Source organism: Podarcis tiliguerta (genome assembly GCF_965153285.1).
Source record: "Podarcis tiliguerta genome assembly, chromosome: 17".
Classification (NCBI taxonomy): Eukaryota; Metazoa; Chordata; class Lepidosauria; order Squamata; family Lacertidae; genus Podarcis; species Podarcis tiliguerta.
In genome coordinates, this window is record NC_139550.1 from 26853176 (window position 1) to 26874298 (window position 21123).

A 21123-nucleotide genomic window follows, 5' to 3' on the forward strand; every position below is an offset into this window, starting at 1 on the left:
ATGTTCCAGGGAAAACATCCCAGCATCATTCTGAAGCTCCTATATTAGCCCTGAGCAGAAAGGTCCCATCAGCTTGGGGGGGGGCTTGCTATTTTCCCCCCTCCCTCATACCAAAAAGGAAGTTGTGTATCTTGCAGCACATTTGCTATTTCAGATCCTCTAATATTCAGCTGTAATTTTAGTAAACCACACTGGCCGTAACCACAAAACTATTAGATATACTAAAATGAAAAAATAAATGGATGTGTCAGTTTATCCTTTTTTTGCTGGAAGGCAGGATTTCCTTTGTCAAATGACTTTGCTAGATGGAAAGAAATGCAGACCACTTCCTGAAGATAAAAGGTTCTGGTCACGGAAAACTGATCAGCTTTTTAGCTTGCAGGACTTTCTGTAAACTTGCAACACATTAACAGCTGCCTGAAAGCGGGTGGGGACAGAGAGTGTGGTTGCAGCTGAAGAAAGTAGGCTTGAAACATGCATTGGGAGAACCCGCATTTCCCCTGAGATATGACCCTGGAGGAGTCTCCTCAACAAACCGCATAGTCTCAGCTTAACGTTCCTCATGAGGAGAAAATGAACTAAGGCTTAATTGCAACTTGACAGTGATGTGTGCTGGGCTGAGCTATATAGCTACCAAGACCCTATAACACCCCGAAAGACCTTCATTGGCTCCCAGTATGTTTCCAAGCACAATCCAAAGTGTTGCTGCTGACACCAGATATAAAAACAATTGATTAAAATACAACTTAAAAGCAAGATTAAAATACAACATTAAGATGCAGCCTCATTTCAGTAGAAACTCAAATCAAAAACTTTTTGGGCATGAAAACGTCAAATCTTCACTAAGGCCAACTATCCAGACTGGTCCTACATGGGCCAGAAAAAGCCAGGGAAGTCCCCAAATAAGAGTTCCATCACAGAAGGAGAATGGAAAGAGGGGAAGGAGATCAAGTAGATTCCAAGCCAAAGGCCAGGCGGAACAACTCTGGCACAAGATGAGTCCTGAGAGCAAAACCCTCAACCAATAGGGCTGTGTACACATTTCCATTTACTCTTGCTCCAGCACACTCCACCAGCGTGTTTGGCATATGTGTAAAGGTAAAGGTAAAGGGACCCCTGACCATTAGGTCCAGTCGTGGCTGACTCTGGGGTTGAGGCGCTCATCTCGCTTTATTAGCCGAGGGAGCCGGCTTACAGCTTCCGGGTCATGTGGCCAGCATGACTAAGCCGCTTCTGGCGAACCAGAGTAGTGCACGGAAACACATTTTACCTTCCCGCCAGAGCGGTACCTATTTATCTACTTGCACTTTGACATGTTTTCGAACTGCTAGGTTGGCAGGAGCAGGGACTGAGCAACGGGAGCTCACTCCATTGCAGGGATTCGAACCGCAGACCTTCTGATCGGCAAGTCCTAGGCTCTGTGCACAGCGCCACCCGCGTCCATTACTGGCATCTGTGTACACATGGCTTTACCCATAATGCAGAGCTATCCTGTAGTTTCAATCCAAAAGGAAAACTTACGCCATGTTGACTCCGCAGTTAAGCGGAGGTGTATAAAGCTGAGACAGCCATTGCACATCCATGGATGACAGCTTCATGAATAGGAGCTTTTTGGGGTGGAGGGTTGCAGGAGTACAGAAAACAAAAAGGCATTCCTGCCATTTGTTTGGTGTGTACAGAAACCTGTAAATGCAACTTAAAACACAGCAGAGGAAAAGAACCTCGCTGCATTTTAGGATGCAAATGTCCACATAGCCTAGAACAAAGAGATTTTTGCTTAAGTAATGAAAGGATGTGGTCTCTAAAGTTTTCCTCCACTTTACTCTTGAGTCAAAAATAAATTTAAGTCCGAAAGCCCGTGCCCTCGCTTCCGAAAGCAGAAATTGAAAGCCTGTGCAGTCATTTTACAAAATGTAAACAAGGAGGTTTTATTTTTCATTCGTGCTCTGTGGAATTTCCTCCTCCTCTCCCCGCTCCCTCTAACTTGACAGCAGCTCAGTTTCTGTGAAATAACACAAGTTAAATCCATAGAAGACCAAAAAAAAGTGCATTGCCAAATCACAGCTTCTCTAGGAGATCACAGATGTTTGCGCCATGTTCTGCTCCAGACGGCAAAGAATTCTTTCCCTTGCTCCCCAAAGATGAAAAATGAAACCCAGACACAGTCTAATCCACAAATGACATTTTTTAAAAAGGGGGTAAGATATAAACAAAGCAGTAAATGTATGACACACAGCCTTTCTTGTAGGGAGAGAAGGGGCCTTTCCGGAATCAGATCATGGAAAATCAAGGCCAGCCCAATAAATTTTGGTGCCTGAGGCAGATAGTCCAAATAGTTCTTGGGTGGCTTTAAAAGAGGATTAAACAAATTTGGGGAGAATCTGGCTATCAGTGACAGCTAGCCGTGATGGTTGCGTTCCACCTTCACTGTTGAAGGGAATGTGCGTCTGCATGCCATTTCCTAGAAATTACAAGTGGTGAGGATGCTGCTGCTTGTGAATTTCAAAGAATCATAGAGTTGGAAGGGACCATGGTAATAGGTAAAGGAGCCCTGGACGGTTAAGTCCAGTCAAAGGCGACTATAGGGTTGCGGCACTCATCTTGCTTTCAGGCCAAGGGAGCCGGTGTTTGTCCACAGACTGCTTTCCAGGTCATGTGGCCAGCAGGACTAAACCGCTTCTGGTGCAATGGGACACCATGACGGAAACCAGAGCGCATGGAAACACTGTTTTCTTTCCTGCTGCAGCGGTACCTATTTATCTACTTGCACTGGTGTGCTTTCGAACTGCTAGGTTGGCAGGAGCTGGAACAGAGCAACGGGAGCTCACCCTGTTGTGGGGATTCGAACTGCTGACCTTTTGATCAGCAAGCCCAAGAGGCTCAGTGGTTTAGACCACAGCACCACCCACATCCTAAAGGGGCCATGAGGATCATCTAGCCCAATGCTCTGCAATGCAGGAACCATCTGGTTGGTAACTGTAAGAACAGCCTGCTGCAATAGATGACTCAATGTGTTCCTTCCTAGGAATGCTGAAAAACTCATGCGGCCTTCATGACCTCATATTATCTTTAAGAACAGTATTTTCTCCTCCAGGTTCAGCAAAAGCAGACTTGCTCTTATTGCAGGGGGAAAGAGATTTTGTGATCCACTCCTTTCTTTCTTTACCCTCCCATCATCATCATCATCATCATCCAGAGGTTCTCAACCTGTGGGTCCCCAGATGTTGTTGGACTACAACTCCCATCATCCCTGAGCTCTGGCCTTGCTAGCTAGGGGTGATGGGAGTTGTTGTTCAACAACATCTGAGGACCCACAGGTTGAGAAAGGCTAATCTAAAGGAAGGCACTGGGTGGAGAAGCTGCACCAGATTTTGCTGTATCCTGAACTGAATCGGACCACTTTGAGGGGGATCCAGGCTTGGGCAGATTGGATCAAGATAGACCTGGTGTGAATGCAGGTTGTCAGGGGTGGGTGCATTGGGTAGGAAGGCTGCAGGGCTATGCTTTGCTGGCATGTTTCCTGCAAGAAATGACAGCTTTCCGGGTCATGTGGCCAGCGTGACTTTCCGGGTCATGTGGCCGCTTCTGGTGCAACAGAACACCATGATGGAAGCCAGAGCGCACAGAAACGCCGTTTGGTACCTTCCCGCTGCAGTGATACCTATTTATCTACTTGTTCTGGTGTGGTTTTGAACTGCCAGGTTCGCAGGAGCTGGGACAGAGCAACGGGAGCTCACCCCATCATGGGGATTCGAACCGCTGACCTTCTGTGCCCAAGAGGCTCGGTGGTTTAGATCACAGTGCCACCCGCACACATAGCAGAACTGAACTCTCCTGCTCAGGGCTGGATCCAGGGCTGGTTCCTGAGTTTCCTGGGTTGGCCCAGGGCAGCTTGGAGTGGAGGACAGTCCATAACTCCACTAAGCACTTCTATGATCCATTATTTTCAGTGGATCCAGTGCCCCAGTTGTGAAGTTCTGGTTGCACACGGTCAGTCATTGTTAATATTGTCAATGCTTATTAAAATACAGATGTTCCTTAAAATGTAGTTAAGGAAGCCACTGGTTGTTCCCTGCTATGCATTACAGAGGGCACCACTGCAAACAACCTCCACGAGGGACAGCCTCCTCACCATGAAGATGATGAGACGAGACTCCTGCATTTGAAGGGGGTTGGACTAGATTGCCCTTGGGAATCCCTTCCAACTGTGCAGTTCTGTGCTTCTTTAAAACGCTCCGTTCTATATCTCCAACACAGGGTTCGTGGACCTCCAGATATTGTTGGGCTCCAATTCCCATCAGCTCCAGTCAGCCTGGCAAGTGGTCGAAGATTATGGGATTTCTGAAGGCTCCCAGTTTAGCTCTAATGGCGTTGACATTGCACAGGCTCTCCATAGGTTACTATAACCCTAAATCCTGCTGAAACCAAAGGTACAGAAATGGATAGTGATGTGCTTTATGGTGCTATGCACTCTATGTGGAGCTACCTTTGAAGGTGACCCAGAAACTACAACTAATCCAGAGTGCGGCAGCCAGACTGGTGACTGGGAGCGGCCGCCGAGACCACATAACACCGGTCCTAAAAGACCTACATTGGCTCCCAGTACGTTTCTGAGCACAATTCAAAGTGTTGGTGCTGACCTTGAAAGCCCTAAACAGCCTCGATCCAGTATATCTGAAGGAGCGTCTCCACCCCATCGTTCTACCTGGACCAGTCCAGTGCTGATGGCCTTCTGGCAGTTCCTTCCCTGCAAGAAGTGAGGTTACAGGGAACCAGACAGAGGGCCTTCTCGGTGGTGGCGCCTGTCCTGTGGAACACCCTCCCAGCAGATGTCAAAGAAATTAACAACTATCTTACTTTTAGAAGACATCTGAAGGCAGCCCTGTTTAGGGAAGTTTTTAATGTGTGACATTTTAATGTATTTTTAATCTTTGTTGGAAGCCGCCCAGAGTGGCTGGGAAGACCCAGCCAGATGGGCGGGGTACAAATAATAAATTATTATTATTATACTTATATCCTATACAAGAAGTCCTACACAGTGCAGTGGCTGGAGTCACTGCCAAGTAAGAAGACCTAAGATCTCATTTGCTGTCTTGGGACTAAGCTCCACTGAATTCAGGGCAACTTGCTGCTGTTTTTGTTGCTGCTGTTGTTTGCTGGATTGCACCCAACCAGTTATCTGCTTTTCCAGTCGTGACTGAGCAGCAGGGGGGATGTTAACTGGAAACATAAGCTTTTCTAATTTCTCTTTCCCTGAAGAGGAAGGGTATATTCCTAAAATTCTTCTGAAAGGTCAGAACTCGTTCAGTCTTGTGGAATGTTGATCCTATCGCCCATCCTGAGTGTTCTAACAAACATGAACTTTACCCCACGAATTCTTATTCCATTGAATGATTTGGCTTGCTGGTCTCTAGCCAGTATTTCGAAAGGTGGATTTGCAGTGGCCAAGTGGCTTACGCAGGAGTAGCACACTGGTATATGCCGAGAGTGTGCATGATATTTGTCTAGTTTGTCGTTCTTTTCAAAATATGTCTAGGCTTCTTTTTCTGCTAACCGGTGTTCAAATAGTTGCCCTACTGAATGATTTGGTAGAGTGGGAAACCCGGGTTCAAATCTCTACTCAGCCAAGATTTAGGACCACGGGTGACCTTAGGTCAGTCCCCAGTTCTGGATTGTATCTAGAGTTGCTGTTCCATTCCTGCAACAGACTTCGGCTTGTGCTGTGGAAGTACCCTCTCTGCTCACCTGCAGAGCAGATTTTGGGGGCATGCAAAGAATGGAAAGGGAAATCCTGTTGCATGTGTGGAGCTCTGCTTCCACCAGGTTTGAATATAACCCTCTCTGTGATGCCCACATCACAGGTTGCCGTGAAGATAAAACAGAAGGAGGACCATGTACCTCACCTTCTGCTCCTAAGAGGAAAGGTGGGATACACAGGTAATAACCAAATCTATGAATTTGGCCACCTTGACCAGGACTGGCTCCATGTTTCTGGGGACCCTTGGGCACAGGATATCAACTGTCCCTTTTCCTCCTCAAACCACAGGCCTCCCTCTTGACCCCACTCATTTAAACTAAAGAAATTATGACAAATATGGCACAAGAAAACACAACCTTTACTGTTTTGCTTGTTGCCTTTTGATTTTTTTGACAACTGTAGAATTTGAAGGTAAACACAAGGAGCACATTCAAACTTCTCTCTCTCTCTCCCCCCCCTCTCTCTCTCTTTCTCTCTCTCTCTCTCTCCCACACACCTGCACTTCTTCCCTCTTTCCCTTTCTCTCTTTCATACACATAGACCACATGCCTCCCTTACTTCACAAGGGTAGCAAATGTTCCAATTTGAGAATGGAATTTCTTGTGGGATTTAAACCCCCTAAACTAATGGCGATCCAAGTGTTGACCCTTGTCTCCTTCCATGCGATTATTAATTATGCGGTACCTGCAAAAGCCTCGGGAGAAAACGGTCTTCCGAAATGCTGAGCCGGATATGCAGAAGTTCCAGGATAGACGAAGATTGGCAGATGCGCATCACAAGCCCAATGGAATAGAAAGTATCTGCAACCGAATCTTCATCCCACAGAAAGCAAGAGAAAACATTGGATTATCATTCTATTGCAGCCTCTTCATATTGAGCTCTCCCACTCCCACTCATCATTAAGAGATCAGGGAATTAAAACCGCCACTGTTTCCTGGCACTAACTGTATTCAGTGCTATGGTACATTTTGCCAGAAGACACTGCCATCTTGACTGTGAGTCCTGGAGGCAGTGGCGTAGCATGGGTTGTCAGCACCCAGGGCAAGGCAAGTAATTTGCGCCCCCTAACCCGTGGATTTTAGCAGGGGCAGAGAGCTGCGAGTGCGAGCGCGCGCCCCCCCAGATGTTGCGCCTGGTGCAGCCGGCCCCCCCTGCACCCCCCACGCTATGCCACTGCCTGGAGGACCTGTTCCCTGACTTGCAGATCTTTTCCCACCTGGACGGTAGGAGCTGACTGACTCCAGCTACAAAAGCTGAGGCTGCTGAACAGACTCTTGGGCTGGGAGAGTGTTGTTGTTTCTGTCATTGATATTCATTTTTATATCTTTATTTTGGATCTTATTGTGATTTATGTGGACAATGTGGTTGTGTACATTTCCATGTTTTATTTATTGTCATGATTACTTTTGTTATGTTTGTGCTTATGCATTTTTTTTCATGATGTAAGCTTCCTTGAGCATGATTTTGGCAATGGAAAGGCAGCATACAGATAAAATCTTGCGTGTGTGCATTCTGAACATGCTCCAACCAAAACTGAATGGCACAGTTACTATTTATAACAAAGAACATTGAGCAAGATCTTTTGCAAACTTTCGGAAGGGAAATGGGCTCAGCCCGGACACTGAGATCCAGCTCCGAGGGCCTTCTGGCGGTTCCCTCATTGCAAGAAGTGAGGTTACAGGGAACCAGGCAGAGGGCCTTCTCGGTAGTGGCGCCCGCCCTGTGGAATGTCCTCCCTTCAGATGTGAAGGAAATAAGCAGCTATCTTCTTTTTAAAAGACATCTGAAGGCAGCCCTGTTTAGGGAAGTTTCTAATATTTAATGCTGTATTGTTTTTAACACTTGATTGGAAGCCGCCCAGAGTGGCTGGGGAAACTCAGCCAGATGGGCGGGGAATAAATAAATTATTATTATTATTATTATTATTATTATTATTATTATTATTATTATTTAGGCAGTGACCCTTGTTTCCATGGAACAGCATTTGGACATTTTATTTTGCAAAAGGTGCAGAAAATTAGCACAGAGGCAATTTAGAATCAGCATTGCCTTATGTGTTTTGACTAAATCTCCAGACAATTCTACACCAAAGACTAGACTCAAATAAATGTTCCCTTTGGATTTGCAAACTCTTTCTCTCTCCTGATGTCTTTCTGGTTTGGTAAACATCAGGTCACCACTATGAAGACAGCATGTTTTGCCGAAACATGTGTAGATACGTGTGAGATCACATGTGGTCCAAGTAATGAGGTTGATTTCCCCTCTTTTTCTTATAAAGTTTTGTTAAGGCTTTCTCCAATACAATAAAGAACAAACTAATCTAAACCGAAAATAATAAAAAAGAAAGAAGAAAATAAAAGAGAGAGAAGAATACAGCCCGTCTTCAAAGACACTACTAATTATCTTCTCCTACTCCATGCCCCTACAGGGTACCCTAGTGGTGCTGTAGTCTAAACCACAGAGCCTAGGACTTGCCAATCAGAAGGTCGACGGTTCAAATCCCCACGATGGGGTGAGCTCCCGTTGCTCGGTCCCTGCTCCTGCCAACCTAGCAGTTCGAAAGCACGTCAAAGTGCAAGTAGATAAATAGGTACCGCTCCAGTGGGAAGGTAAATGGCGTTTCCGTGTGCTGCTCTGGTTCGCCAGAAGCAGCTTAGTCATGCTGGCCACATGACCAAGAAAAACTGTCTGCAGACAAACACCGGCTCCCTCGGCCAGTAAAGCGAGATGAGCGCCACAACCCCAGAGTCGTCCACGACTGGACTTATTGGTCAGGCGTCCCTTTACCTTTTTACTCCATGCTCCTACAGAGGAGAGTCAAGCATCTTCATATAACATCATTGGGGATAGCTCAGTCGGTAGAGCATTAGACCCTAAATCTCAGGGTTGTAGGTTGTGGGTTCAAGCCCCACGTTGAACAAAAGATTCCAGCATTGCAGGGAGTTGGACTAGATGACCCTCGTGGTCACTTTACAGTTTTATGATTCTATGAAATATCTAAACTTTTATCTTTTTCAATGCAGTTGAAGACTGCTTCTTCCTATAGCATACTGCACAATGTCTTTGGATCATTAATTTCCACATTTCACAGAAGGGAACTGAAAGCTGACAGGCCTCGGTTTTTCTCAAGCCATTAGTGGATTAAAACCCAGCCCTCTAGCACTAGTCCTTCACTGTGGTTACAGTTCACCTTACGCTTGTGCAGAAGAAATCCCATTTTTGGCCCATGTGTGTTGCTGCTGGCTACTCTCTCAGTCAGACCCCATTTCCATGGAGAGGCTGCTATTTGATCGATCAAATGGCAAAACAGCATAGACTTACCTTCCCCAAAAATCAGGAACCTGATGATCATATTGATAAATATCCAGGAATGTCCGCAGAACTGGATTAAATAATAGCAGAAGATGTAGGGGTTCATTGTGCAGCTGTAAAAGCAAGAACAGGTAATTCAAATATCAAAGCCTAACCGGAATGACAGGTAAAATGGTAAAGGGACCCCTGACCATTAGGTCAAGTCGTGACTGACTCTGGGGTTGTGGCGCTCATCTCGCTTTATTGGCCAAGGGAGCAGGCGTACAACTTCCGGGTCATGTGGCCAGCATGACTAAGCCGCTTCTGGTGAATCAGAGCAGCACACGGAAACGCCATTTACCTTCCCGCCGGAGTGGTACCTATTTATCTACTTGCACTTTGACGTGTTTTCGAACTGCTAGGTGGGCAGGAGCAGGGACCGAGCAATGGGAGCTCACCCCGTCCCGGGGATTCGAACTGCCAACCTTCTGATTGGCAAGTCCTAGGCTCTGTGTTTTAACCCACAGCGCCACCCGCGTCCCTGGAATGACAGGAGCAATGGGCATTTTGCTACTAGACCATATTTAGAGCTCTCTGTTGGCTAGACAAGATACACCTAGGAAGAAGATAGAAAAGGGATCGCATTGATGGGATCGCATATCAGAACCTTGCAGCAATCTCTGTAAAAGGGAATCGAGCATGGATGGGACCCACTCTGCTTTCTTCAACTAGCACTTCACCTGGTGGCCATGATCCAGAGAGCCTTGCATGCAGAGTAATCCCCTTGCCTGCTCCTCATCACAGAGGGAGGCAGGTGAGCGCAAGAGGAGGCCAAGGTTGTTTTCTACCACTTCGTTTCCTTTTATACCACCAATGAATGCAAGCCGCCAAAGGCCAATTTATTGCCACTGGTGCGCTCTGTGGAACTGAGCCGGCTAAAACAGCGGTGTTATCACTGCCCTTCATATGTGGGCCTTTTCCCGTCATGGTGGTGGGAGCAGCCCACAAAACAAACAAACCTAAAAATGACTGTACAAAGCTGCCCATTAGGCCATTACAGTAGTACCTCGGGTTAAGAACTTAATTCGCTCTGGAGGTCCGTTCTTAACCTGAAACTGTTCTTAACCTGAAGCACCACTTTAGCTTATGGGGTCTCCGGCTGCCGCCACGCCGCCAGAGCACAATTTCTGTTCTCATCCTGAAGCAAAGTTCTTAACCCGAGGTACTATTTCTGGGTTAGCGGAGTCTGTGACCTGAAGCGTCTGTAACCTGAGGTACCGCTGTATAGGCCAATGAAAATTGCATTTAACGTTTCAGTTTTCACCAGGTGGAGGCAAAGCAATAAGGGGGAGGGCAAGATTTGCTGCCAACTTCAAAGGTCTGTCCCCAGATATAGTCAAGATTAAACAACATTTTAAGAGGGCTTCTTGCCATTATTTTCTTTTTATGCTCCATGACAGAGCAACATTATAAACAGTGTCAAACAGTCATTTTCTATTTCCCCTCTCTAAGCAAAGAGATTTGCTTGGCATGGTTTCTACTTTTTATTATTATATTCATTGCAAATATTTATATACTATTTAATGCCAAGGCAGTATATAAGTGGTTTAACAAAACAAACATGACAGAAAGATGGAGATAAAATATGCTATGACATGATGATGTGAGATACATCTATACTGATATGCATCAATGAAACTGAAAAACTACAATACCAAATAAATCAATACCAAATAAATAAATAAATCAAATAAATCAATACCAAATTACAATACCAAATAAATCAATAGAAATCTCCCCAAAGCCAAAACAAGGCAATGCCAAGCAAACTAACTGAGGTTGACCTGTTTGTTGAATTTGCTATGGCATTTTCTTTCTTTCTTTTGAATAAATTGTATTAGATTTTATAAAGAGAGATACAAAGATTATCTTTTCTTATCCAAACCAAGATGTTTATCTAGGTAAAATAAAAATATAGATCCAGAGGAAAAGAGGGGGAAGAAAGAAAGAAAGAAAGAAAGAAAGAAAGAAAGAAAGAAAACTCATCCACTCCAATATAACACCCAGCCCGACTGCTTTCAATATGTTTGCAACAGGAGCAGGAAACTTGATTTTAAGAAATTGTATTAAGTTAAAGTAACTTGGTTGGATTTGTAATAATTAGGAAAATTGGGAAAATTAATAAAAATAATAAGAAAGAAAGAAAGAAAAGTTCCAAGTCTTCGTCTGACAGCTATATAAACATCATTCAACTCACCCCCTCCAATATAACACCCAACATGACTACTGTCAATAAACCAACAATATCTTCAGGAGTTTGTTATGGCATTTTCAAGTGGCTTCACTTACTTTCTGGTAAGAATATAAGATGGTCAGTGATGGGTCGGGTCAGTGGCCCATCTGCCCCAGTGTCCTGTTCTCACAGTGGTTAACCAGATGGTCATGGGAAGTGCTCAACCAAGACCAGAAGAAACAGCACTTGTGTTTCCCAGCAACTGGAGTTTGGAGGTTGATTGCCTCCGATAGTGGAAGCCGTTCTACGTACAGCCAAAGAACTTTCACACATCTCTCGTGGCAAAGAAAATGGCCTCATGGTTTCTCTGCAGCACATTAAAGGTAAAAGGTCAAGAACCCCTGGTTCAGTCCAGTCAAAGGCAACTATGGAGTTGCAGCGCTCATCTCGCTTTCAGGCCGAGGGAGCCAGAGTTTGTCCACAGACAGCTTTCCAGGTCATGTGACCAGCAGGACTAAACCGCTTCTGGTGCAATGGGACACCATCACAGAAACCAGAGCGCACAGAAACACAGTTTACCTTCCTGCCACAGCAGTACCTATTTATCTACTTGCACTGGCGTGCTTTCAAACTGCTAGGTTGGCAGGAGCTGGGACAGAGTGTCAGGTGTGCGTGCAGGAGCCAGGCCCTGTGACCAGTAGGACTTCGCAGGACTGGGGCCTTCCTAAGTTTGTTCTGAAGAGGCAAGGAGCGGCCGCACAGGTGAGGCCGATTGGTAACTCACAGCACCTGGTGGCAAGAGCCGGGAAGGGATATAAGGTCAGCATTTCCCTTTGGCTCTTTGCCACAGCAACACTCTTCCTGCCTTGCTGCGTTTGGCTTCTTGCTTCCTGATCCTCGGACCTTGGCTTCTTGACTCCCTGCTTCTTGATCATTGGACCCTTGACTTTGTGACTCCTTGCTTCTTGATCCTCAGACCCCTGACTTCGTGACTCCTTGCTTCCTGACCCTTGAACTCTTGGCTTCCTGACTCCTGGCTTCTGGACCCCCGTTCCTGCTCCCACCCCGCCATCTTGCCCCCGGTCTTGATGTCCCCTGCCAGGACTTCAATCGCCCGTGAACCGGACCATGACACAGAGCAATGGGAACTCACCCTGTCATGGGGATTTGAACTGCCGACCTTCTGATCGGCAAGCCCAAGAGGCGCAGTGGTTTAGACCACAGTGTACATTGGCTTAAGAAAGATGCACAAGGACTTCTGACAATTGTAAGATACCACACCAAGGCTCTTCATAATCTGGGATAGTAGACAGTTCGCAATGGTCTGAGACATGTTGCTACCCAAAGCTGCCTCATTCCCTCCTACATAGGACCAATACTTTGAAAAGTATTGCTGCCCCATTTAGACATCAATTCATGCTTTTATCTATGGCCTCATCCCTACTTTATGGTGCCCTCTGAAGCAGCTTCCTTCACTTTGTCTCCTGGTGGGGAGAGCCTGTTCCAAGTGGAGACTCCTCTGGGGTCCTCTCTTTCAGACTAACTCACCTCCCATGGTGGTTGCAAGGATAAAACGGGGCTTTGCCCACATGTTCTGGCCTGAGCTTATTGGTGGATACATTGCACCCCACAGGAGATCTCAACACCCACACCAGAAAGCAGCGCTTGCTGTCCTCCTGAGCCCCTAAGATCAGGTTCCTCAGTCCTTTCCCTTGATCTCAGTGCCAAAATGCAGATGAAGCAACTCTCCACCGAAACCAGAAAAGAGGAACTGCCCTTCCTGTTCAAAGCGAGCTTATTGGAATGAAACCCTCTGTCTGGTACATTGGGCAGCCTCTGCCTTCCCCATGGCAGCAAGAGACACTGAGGAGATTCCTGCCTAGACCACAGCTGGCTCCCAGCATGTCATTGCTTCTACCATCCTGGCCTTACCTTGGTTCAGTTGCCCCTGCTCCAGCTGCTCAAGTGAGCTGAGATCTTCTGAGCTGTGTGTGTTCCTCTTCCTCACAGCTGCAACAGCTGGGCTGAGCCCAGAGAGATCTCCCCTCCTCTTTGCCTTCCCTCCTTCACCACGTCAGGCCAGCATTGCAACACACACACACACACACACGATACTTTCTGAAACAGCAGCCACGTTCAGCAGCGAAAAAGGTTTGTCCTGTTCCAAAAGGCGCTTTCCAGAGTTGCCAGGAAGTTGCTGATAATGATGGAATTCAAGAGTCCTTCGTGGAAATACGTCCCTGGAAGTGTGAAAATCTGCCCAACAGATAGGCTGCTTAGAAGTCAGGGCTGGTCTTTGCCATTCCCTTTCCATTCTGCTCACCTTTTAAATACTTTGGGGTTTTTGTTTCGTTTTAAACTGCGCTTGGAGCCCAGTTCACAATTTGCATATGTGACGTCCCTGTCGTTTAAGCTATTTCAAATTTTAAAAATAACGTGCATGCCTCAGACACATATCATGCCCTCCGACATTTCTCCGATGAAAATAGGGAGTCCTATTTAATAATAATCTGGGACGCGGGTGGCGCTGTGGGTTAAAGCCTCAGTGCCTAGGGCTTGCCGATCGAAAGGTCGGCGGTTCGAATCCCCGCGGCGGGGTGCGCTCCCGCTGTTCGGTCCCAGCGCCTGCCAACCTAGCAGTTCGAAAGCACTCCCGGGTGCAAGTAGATAAATAGGGACCGCTTACTAGCGGGAAGGTAAACGGCGTTTCCGTGTGCGGCTCTGGCTCGCCAGAGCAGCGATGTCACGCTGGCCACGTGACCCGGAAGTGTCTTTGGACAGCGCTGGCCCCCCGGCCTCTTTGAGTGAGATGGGCGCACAACCCTAGAGTCTGTCAAGACTGGCCCGTACGGGCAGGGGTACCTTTACCTTTTATTTAATAATAATGATGATGATGATGATGAGGGCATCCTGATCAAATTTGCAGATGACACCAAACTGGGAGGGGTGGCTAACACCCCAGAGGACAGGATCACACTTCAAAACGACCTTGACAGATTAGAGAACTGGGCCAAAACAAAGAAGATGAATTTTAACAGGGAGAAATGTAAAGTATTGCACTTGGGCAAAAAAAAATGAGAGGCACAAATACAAGATGGGTGACACCTGGCTTGAGAGCAGTACATGTGAAAAGGATCTAGGAGTCTTGGTTGACCACAAACTTGACATGAGCCAACAGTGTGACGCAGCAGCTAAAAAAGCCAATGCAATTCTGGGCTGCATCAATAAGAGTATAGCATCTAGATCAAGGGAAGTTATAGTGCCACTGTATTCTGCTCTGGTCAGACCTCACCTGGAGTACTGTGTCCAGTTCTGGGCACCACAGTTCAAGAAGGACACTGACAAACTGGAACGTGTCCAGAGGAGGGCAACCAAAATGGTCAAAGGCCTGGAAACGATGCCTTATGAGGAACGGCTAATGGAGCTGGGCATGTTTAGCCTGGAGAAGAGGAGGTTAAGGGGGGATATGATAGCCATGTTCAAATATATAAAAGGATGTCACATAGAGGAGGGAGAAAGGTTGTTTTCTGCTGCTCCAGAGAAGCGGACACGGAGCAATGGATCCAAACTACAAGAAAGAAGATTCCACCTAAACATTAGGAAGAACTTCCTGACAGTAAGAGCTGTTCGACAGTGGAATTTGCTGCCAAGGAGTGTGGTGGAGTCTCCTTCTTTGGAGGTCTTTAAGCAGAGGCTTGACAACCATATGTCAGGAGTGCTCTGATGGTGTTTCCTGCTTGGCAGGGGGTTGGACTCGATGGCCCTTGTGGTCTCTTCCAACTCTATGATTCTATGATTCTATGATGATGATACCCCACCCATCTGACTGGGTTGCCCCAGCCACTTTAGGCAGCTTCCAACATATATACCAACATAATTAAACATTTTAAAAACTTCCCTATACAGGGCTGCCTTCAGATGTCTTCTAAATGTTGTGTAGTTACTTATCTCCTTGGCTCAGGATGGAAGTCACATAACTCCATACCCACCAACATTTCTCTGATTAAAACAGGTATATCCTGTTCCGGGATCAAATCAGAAACCAGGATGGCATCTGTAAATCTGGGGCTGTCCCTGGAAAATAGGGACTCTTGAAGGGTCTGACATATATTAATGCAGCACCAGAGTACAGGCTCATGTCACCCCTTTTACAAGTGAAAATGAACTGCTTGTAATATTTGTCTCAGCTGTTGTATGGCTGCTCCTTGGGAGGACTTTGGTGTAGCCCTCCAAGCCTAATACCCCATGCGATCCCCTCGAATGCCTTCCCCAACACAGTCTGAAAAAGCAGCAAATGGTTAATGTTCTTGTATTTTTACTACTATGATGAGACGGCAAAGCAGACATGAGTTATTGTTGTTGTTGTTGTTGTTGTTATTGCTTTTTTGTAGCTGGGATTCACCTGAACTCATTTCTGGCACATCTCAGGTGGGCGCCATCGCCATTTTAAGAGAATGAGGGAGGGATCCATTGTGAGTTCCAGCACCTCTTATTGTAGAACAATAGTACTCCTTCTCCTTCTCCTTCTCCTTCTCCTTCTCCTCCTTCTCCTCCTCCTCCTCCTCCTCCTCCTCCTTCTCCTCCTCCTCCTCCTCCTTCTCCTCCTCCTCCTCCTCCTCCTCCTCCTCCTCCTCCTCCTCCTCCTCCTCCTTCTCCTCCTCCTCCTCCTCCTCCTTCTCCTCCTCCTCCTCCTCCTCCTTCTCCTCCTCCTCCTCCTCCTCCTTCTCCTCCTTCTCCTCCTCCTCCTCCTCCTCCTCCTCCTCCTCCTCCTCCTCCTCCTCCTCCTCCTTCTCCTCCTCCTCCTCCTCCTCCTTCTCCTCCTCCTCTTTTTCTTCTTCTTCTTCTTCTTCTTCTTCTTCTTCTTCTTCTTCTTCTTCTTCTTCATTAGATTTATATATTGCCCTTCATCATAAGATCTCAGGATAAAAACAAGTAAATACCATATAGGGGCCCCTGACCATTAGGTCCAGTTGTGGCCGACTCTGGAGTTGCGGCGCTCATCTCGCTTTATTGGCCGAGGGAGCTGGTGTACAGCTTACGGGTCATGTGGCCAGCATGACTAAGCCAATTCTGGCAAACCTGAGCAGCGCATAGAAACGCCGTTTACCTTCCTGCCAGAGTGGTATCTATTTATCTACTTGCACTTGACATGTTTTCGAAATGCTAGGTTGGCAGAAGCAGGGACCGAGTAATGGGGGCTCACCCTGTCATGGGGATTCGAACCGCTGATCTTCTGATCGGCAAGTCCTAGGCTCTGTGATTTAACCCACAGTGCCACCCGCGTCCTAGTAAATACCATGTTGTTGTTGTTGTTTAGTCGTTTAGTCGTGTCCGACTCTTCGTGACCCCATGGACCAGAGCACGCCAGGCACTTCTGTCTTCCACTGCCTCCCGCAGTTTGGCCAAACTCATGGCTTCGAGAACTCTATCCAACTATCTCATCCTCTGTCTTATCCTATTTTTAGCTGTTTATTGTCTCCCTTGTAAACTGCTTAGAGACAGTTGTAATTAAGCAATTGTTTACATAAATAATTTGATTTCTATGTGCCAGTTGAGCTCATTTCCACCAGCAAGCATACCGCTGTCCTGTGTCGGCTATTGGCGAGGACAGTAAATAACTCTTATTGTGTCCACTTGACGATTGCTTGGACTGGAGAATCGAGAAGATGTGCTCTGTTTTTGTGTTGGAAGAACGTTGTGAGCGCTTAGGTTCCATTCAACTCAACAGCTGGATGCCCACTGGTGTCTCCAGGTCTCCTATCTTCAAGAAGGAACTCTCTTGGTGAGTGCCAACAGGTTGTTGTTGTTTAGTCATTTAGTCATGTCTGACTCTTCGTGACCCCATGGACCAGAGCACGCCAGGCACTCCTGTCTTCCACTGCCTCCCGCAGTTTGGTCAAACTCATGCTGGTAGCTTCGAGAACACTGTCCAACCATCGCGTCCTCTGTCATCCCCTTCTCCTTGTGCCCTCCATCTTTCCCAACATCAGGGTCTTTTCCAGGGAGTCTTCTCTTCTCATGAGGTGGCCAAAGTCTTGGAGCCTCAGCTTCACGATCTGTCCTTCCAGTGAGCCCTCAGGGCTGATTTCCTTCAGAATGGATAGGTTTGATATTCTTGCAGTCCATGGGACTCTCAAGAGTCTCCTCCAGCACCATAATTCAAAAGCATCAATTCTTCGGTGAACAGCCTTCTGAGTGCCAATCGGACTGTAGCCCAAACAGGGCCACTGAAAAACAAGAAATGCAAGGAGAGGTTTTTTTTGGGATCCCTCAGAGGGCATTCCCCCTCCAGTGCTGCAAAGCACACCAGGGGATTCTGGACAGGCTCAGTGACCGCAGAAGGTGGCGTGTCTGTCTGGGGTGGGGGAAAGAGACTAGAAAATTGGTAATGGGCAGTAGAATGGAATAGCCTGGCACAGACCATGGCTAGCTGGCTTGAACCCTAAACAGCAGCATCCCACACAACCACATTCTGTTACAGGTCCCACTTGTCCTTTCAAATTTGTTCATGCTAGGATACAAATTTTCAGCAAGAGCAGCTGTAGTCTCATGTTGCCCTCTAGCGTCCTGTATAGGAACACAGTGGAATATTGTAGAAAATTGCAAGCAAGATCTACAACCCATTGGGAAAGGACTTCTTTAGCACCGAAAATAACTTTCCTAGAAGTGAAGCAATAAAATAATTTAAAAAAACATCAAAGAAACCCTACCATTTGACTAACAATAACTGTTTTAATTGACTGCATGTTCTGGCGATAGAGCATGAAGACTGTTTCACTCTCGTTTTTGGAGATTGCATCTCTTACTATAGACTTGTAACAACACTGGATCCGTGTCGCCTTCCTTCCATAAACGCAGGAGCAAAGCTTCAAGGTTTTGTCCATCCCCAAGTGCGGCCTTGGCAGCAAATGCTGATCCTAGTAAGCTAGTTCATTTCTGCTCATTTGGGGACATTGGTATATCTCCCGAAGCTTTGGTGGTCTACACCAGGAGTGGGGAACCTCCAGATTCTGCTGAAGCCCATCTCCCATCACCCTGACCATTGGTTAAACTGACCATTGGAGTCCAACAGGATAGGGAGGGCCAGAAGTTCCCCACCTTTGAGCTTGTTGTTGTTTAGTCGTTTAGTCGTGTCTGACTCTTCGTGACCCCATGGACCAGAGCACGCCAGGCACTATCTTCCATTGCCTCCCGCAGTTTGGTCAAACTCATGCTGGTAGCTTCGAGAACACTATCCAACCATCTCGTCCTCTGTCGTCCCTTTCTCCTGTGCCCCCCATCTTTCCCAACATCAGGCTTTTTTCCAGGGAGTCTTCTCTTCTCATGAGGTGGCCAAAGTATTAGAGTCTCAGCTTCAGGATCTCTCCTTCCAGTGAGCACTCAGGGCTGATTTCCTTCAAAATGGCTATGTTTGATCTTCTTGCAGTCCATGGGACTCTCAAGAGCCTCCCCCAGCACCAGAATTCAAAAGCATCAATTCTTCAGCGATCAGCCTTCTTTATGGTCCAGCTTTCACTTCCACCTTTGAGCTACACTGTCTATATTAGTCCGTAGAGGTCTGATCCACACATGATTGCTTGCATCTATCAAGGGCCCTTTATGGATAACATCTGAATAGCCTCTGTCCATAGGTGCTGATTCCTAGGGCCTGAGGGGACTAAATATATTAGGGTGCCACCTCCTCCCAAGTTAATGGACATTGCCATTCAAATGGTGTTTGTGTACCGTGTCTTGTGATCAATTATGTGGGGCAAGGCTTACCTGGGGGCCTCCCCAGTATTTTATTCAAGTTGTCATCTCTCCTTCTGTTGTTTCAACTGCATACAAGTGTTCCTATTTTCCAGGGACAGTCCCAGATATACAGAAGCAGTGATTTGATTCCGGAATGTCCTGGTTTTTCATAGGATGTTCCTATTTTCATTGGAGAAATCTTGGACAGTATGGAGTTATGCAACCCCCAAGCCAAGGAGATAAGTAACTAGACAAGCTTTAGAAGACATCTGAAGGCAGCCCTGGTAGTTTAGTCACTCTGGATGACTGTGGCAACCCAGTCAGATAGATGGGGTATTATTATTATTATTATTATTATTATTATTATTATTAGAATATCCCTAGTTTCATTGGAGAAAAGTTGGAGGGTATGGAATATGGGACACGTGAAAGGAAGGAAGGAAGGAAGGAAGGAAGGAAGGAAGGAAGGTGTAGCCTGCTTGTCAATAAAATATTTCTGAGACTGGGAAGAGTATAACCAATAAAATAATAATAAGGCAACAAAACTAGAAAGAAGGGTCAGGTGAACTATCAAAGAACAATTTCCAATGAGAGAAAATCACCAATTGCAGTTCTCTCTAGAGGACCCAGAAGCTACAAAATTCAACCAGGGGGAAATTGGGATTCCATTTCATAGGAAAATATTTATTGCACAAAAACATATAGAAAAATAAAGGCATTTGAGGAGTTAAAGCTATAACACCTATATAAATAATACCTGAATATTAAATGCTTGTTTAATAAATACAGTTTTAACCAAAATATAATTTAAACAAATAAATAGCGGTGGTGACAAATATTTTTTAAAAATATATAGCAAAAGTCAGGTAACAGTTAAATATCAAGTAGCATTTTTCTCAAAGGTAACTTGAATCTTGTACTAGGCTGGCTTGCACCCCAATGGATCCTTAGAGCCAGAAATGGTGGTTGTGTTTGCTTGTATTGAACGGGAGGCTGAAACGGACTGTGAAGACATCTCTTCTAGAGCGCTCTCTTCGGACAGAGTCTATTGTATGGCAGCCTCAAAGTTGTCTGGTGGGCTTCAAAATTTTCCATCTGAGAAAGGTCCCCCCACCCTCATCTTGCTAGGCAAATCATTCCTCCAAGTCCACCTTGGACATAAAACTGATTCATATCGATGGAACTTGTGTGAGAGATCGTCTTTCCAGTCAGAAGCATTTGAGACTTGACATTCGACAGGTGATGGAGTTGCTCTTCTATGAAAAAGGTGGGTTTTCCAGTGGTCTTCCATGCTGCTCTTTTCTGTGACTGGATGAGATGCTGTTTTCAGTCAGTTCCAGAATCTCCATTTGGACCTTCCGGCTTCTGAATTTGTGAAAGCAATTGTGGAATGTGTGTAGATAACAGGAAAGTTTCCAATGAGATAAAAAGTGCAAATTTCAAGTTCAAGTTTTTCCTCCTTATCCATTTCTTTCTTTTGCTAGAATAAGCAGGGGGGTGAGATGAATACTTTCCATAGACGAAACAGTGCATTTTGAGCAGCTCAAAGACCTCTTTGAACCACTGCCTGCAATGCAAAAGAAAATGGGACATTTTATCATGCTTGATGGACATGTAAAAAAGCATTGATTGATTGGATACAAATACATCCGCTAATACAGAGAATTTTTAAGATTACCTTTCAACTGAAACCAGAATGGATATACAATTAGAAAATGACTATGGAACAGAAAGCCCAGCCAATGGCAGAAAGCCCAGCCAGCAGCCAAACAAAGCCTCAAGTGGTGGTTCCCACAGCACAGCAACCCGGCAAAGGGGATGCAGCAAGGAAAACCAACGTCACCTCTCCGCTGGGAAGCGCTGAGCAAAACCGAGTCCCCAGGCAACGTGGCCGATTTGATCGGCACAAGGCATGCAAGCTCCACCCCCCATTCGTTCTTAGACTCCTTACTGGGTGAGCCAAGCAACACAGTTGGAGCCTCCCTCCTCCCTGGCCGGCAGGGAGGGAGGGAGAGGAGCTGCTTCCTTTGAAACCAGGGAAATTTAAGGGATGTCATCAATAAGTGACAGCAGCGGGACACGGCGCTGGGATAAGGGATTTTCCCATCAA

General features: G+C 46.2%; 1 protein-coding gene across 1 annotated transcript in view; it reads right to left on the reverse strand.

The window, feature by feature from the left end:
• The window catches only part of HACD4 (3-hydroxyacyl-CoA dehydratase 4), a 28216-nt gene extending 14613 nt beyond the window's left edge, over nucleotides 1-13603 (reverse strand). The window contains exons 1-3 of the mRNA XM_083420750.1: nucleotides 13215-13603; nucleotides 9080-9183; nucleotides 6443-6570 (exon numbers count right to left, since the gene is read on the reverse strand). Of these exons, the coding sequence (XP_083276876.1) occupies nucleotides 6443-6570; nucleotides 9080-9176 (225 nt within the window). The 5' untranslated portion in view covers nucleotides 9177-9183; nucleotides 13215-13603. The remainder of the gene's footprint in view (nucleotides 1-6442; nucleotides 6571-9079; nucleotides 9184-13214) is intronic.
• Nucleotides 13604-21123: the final 7520 nt, after the last annotated feature.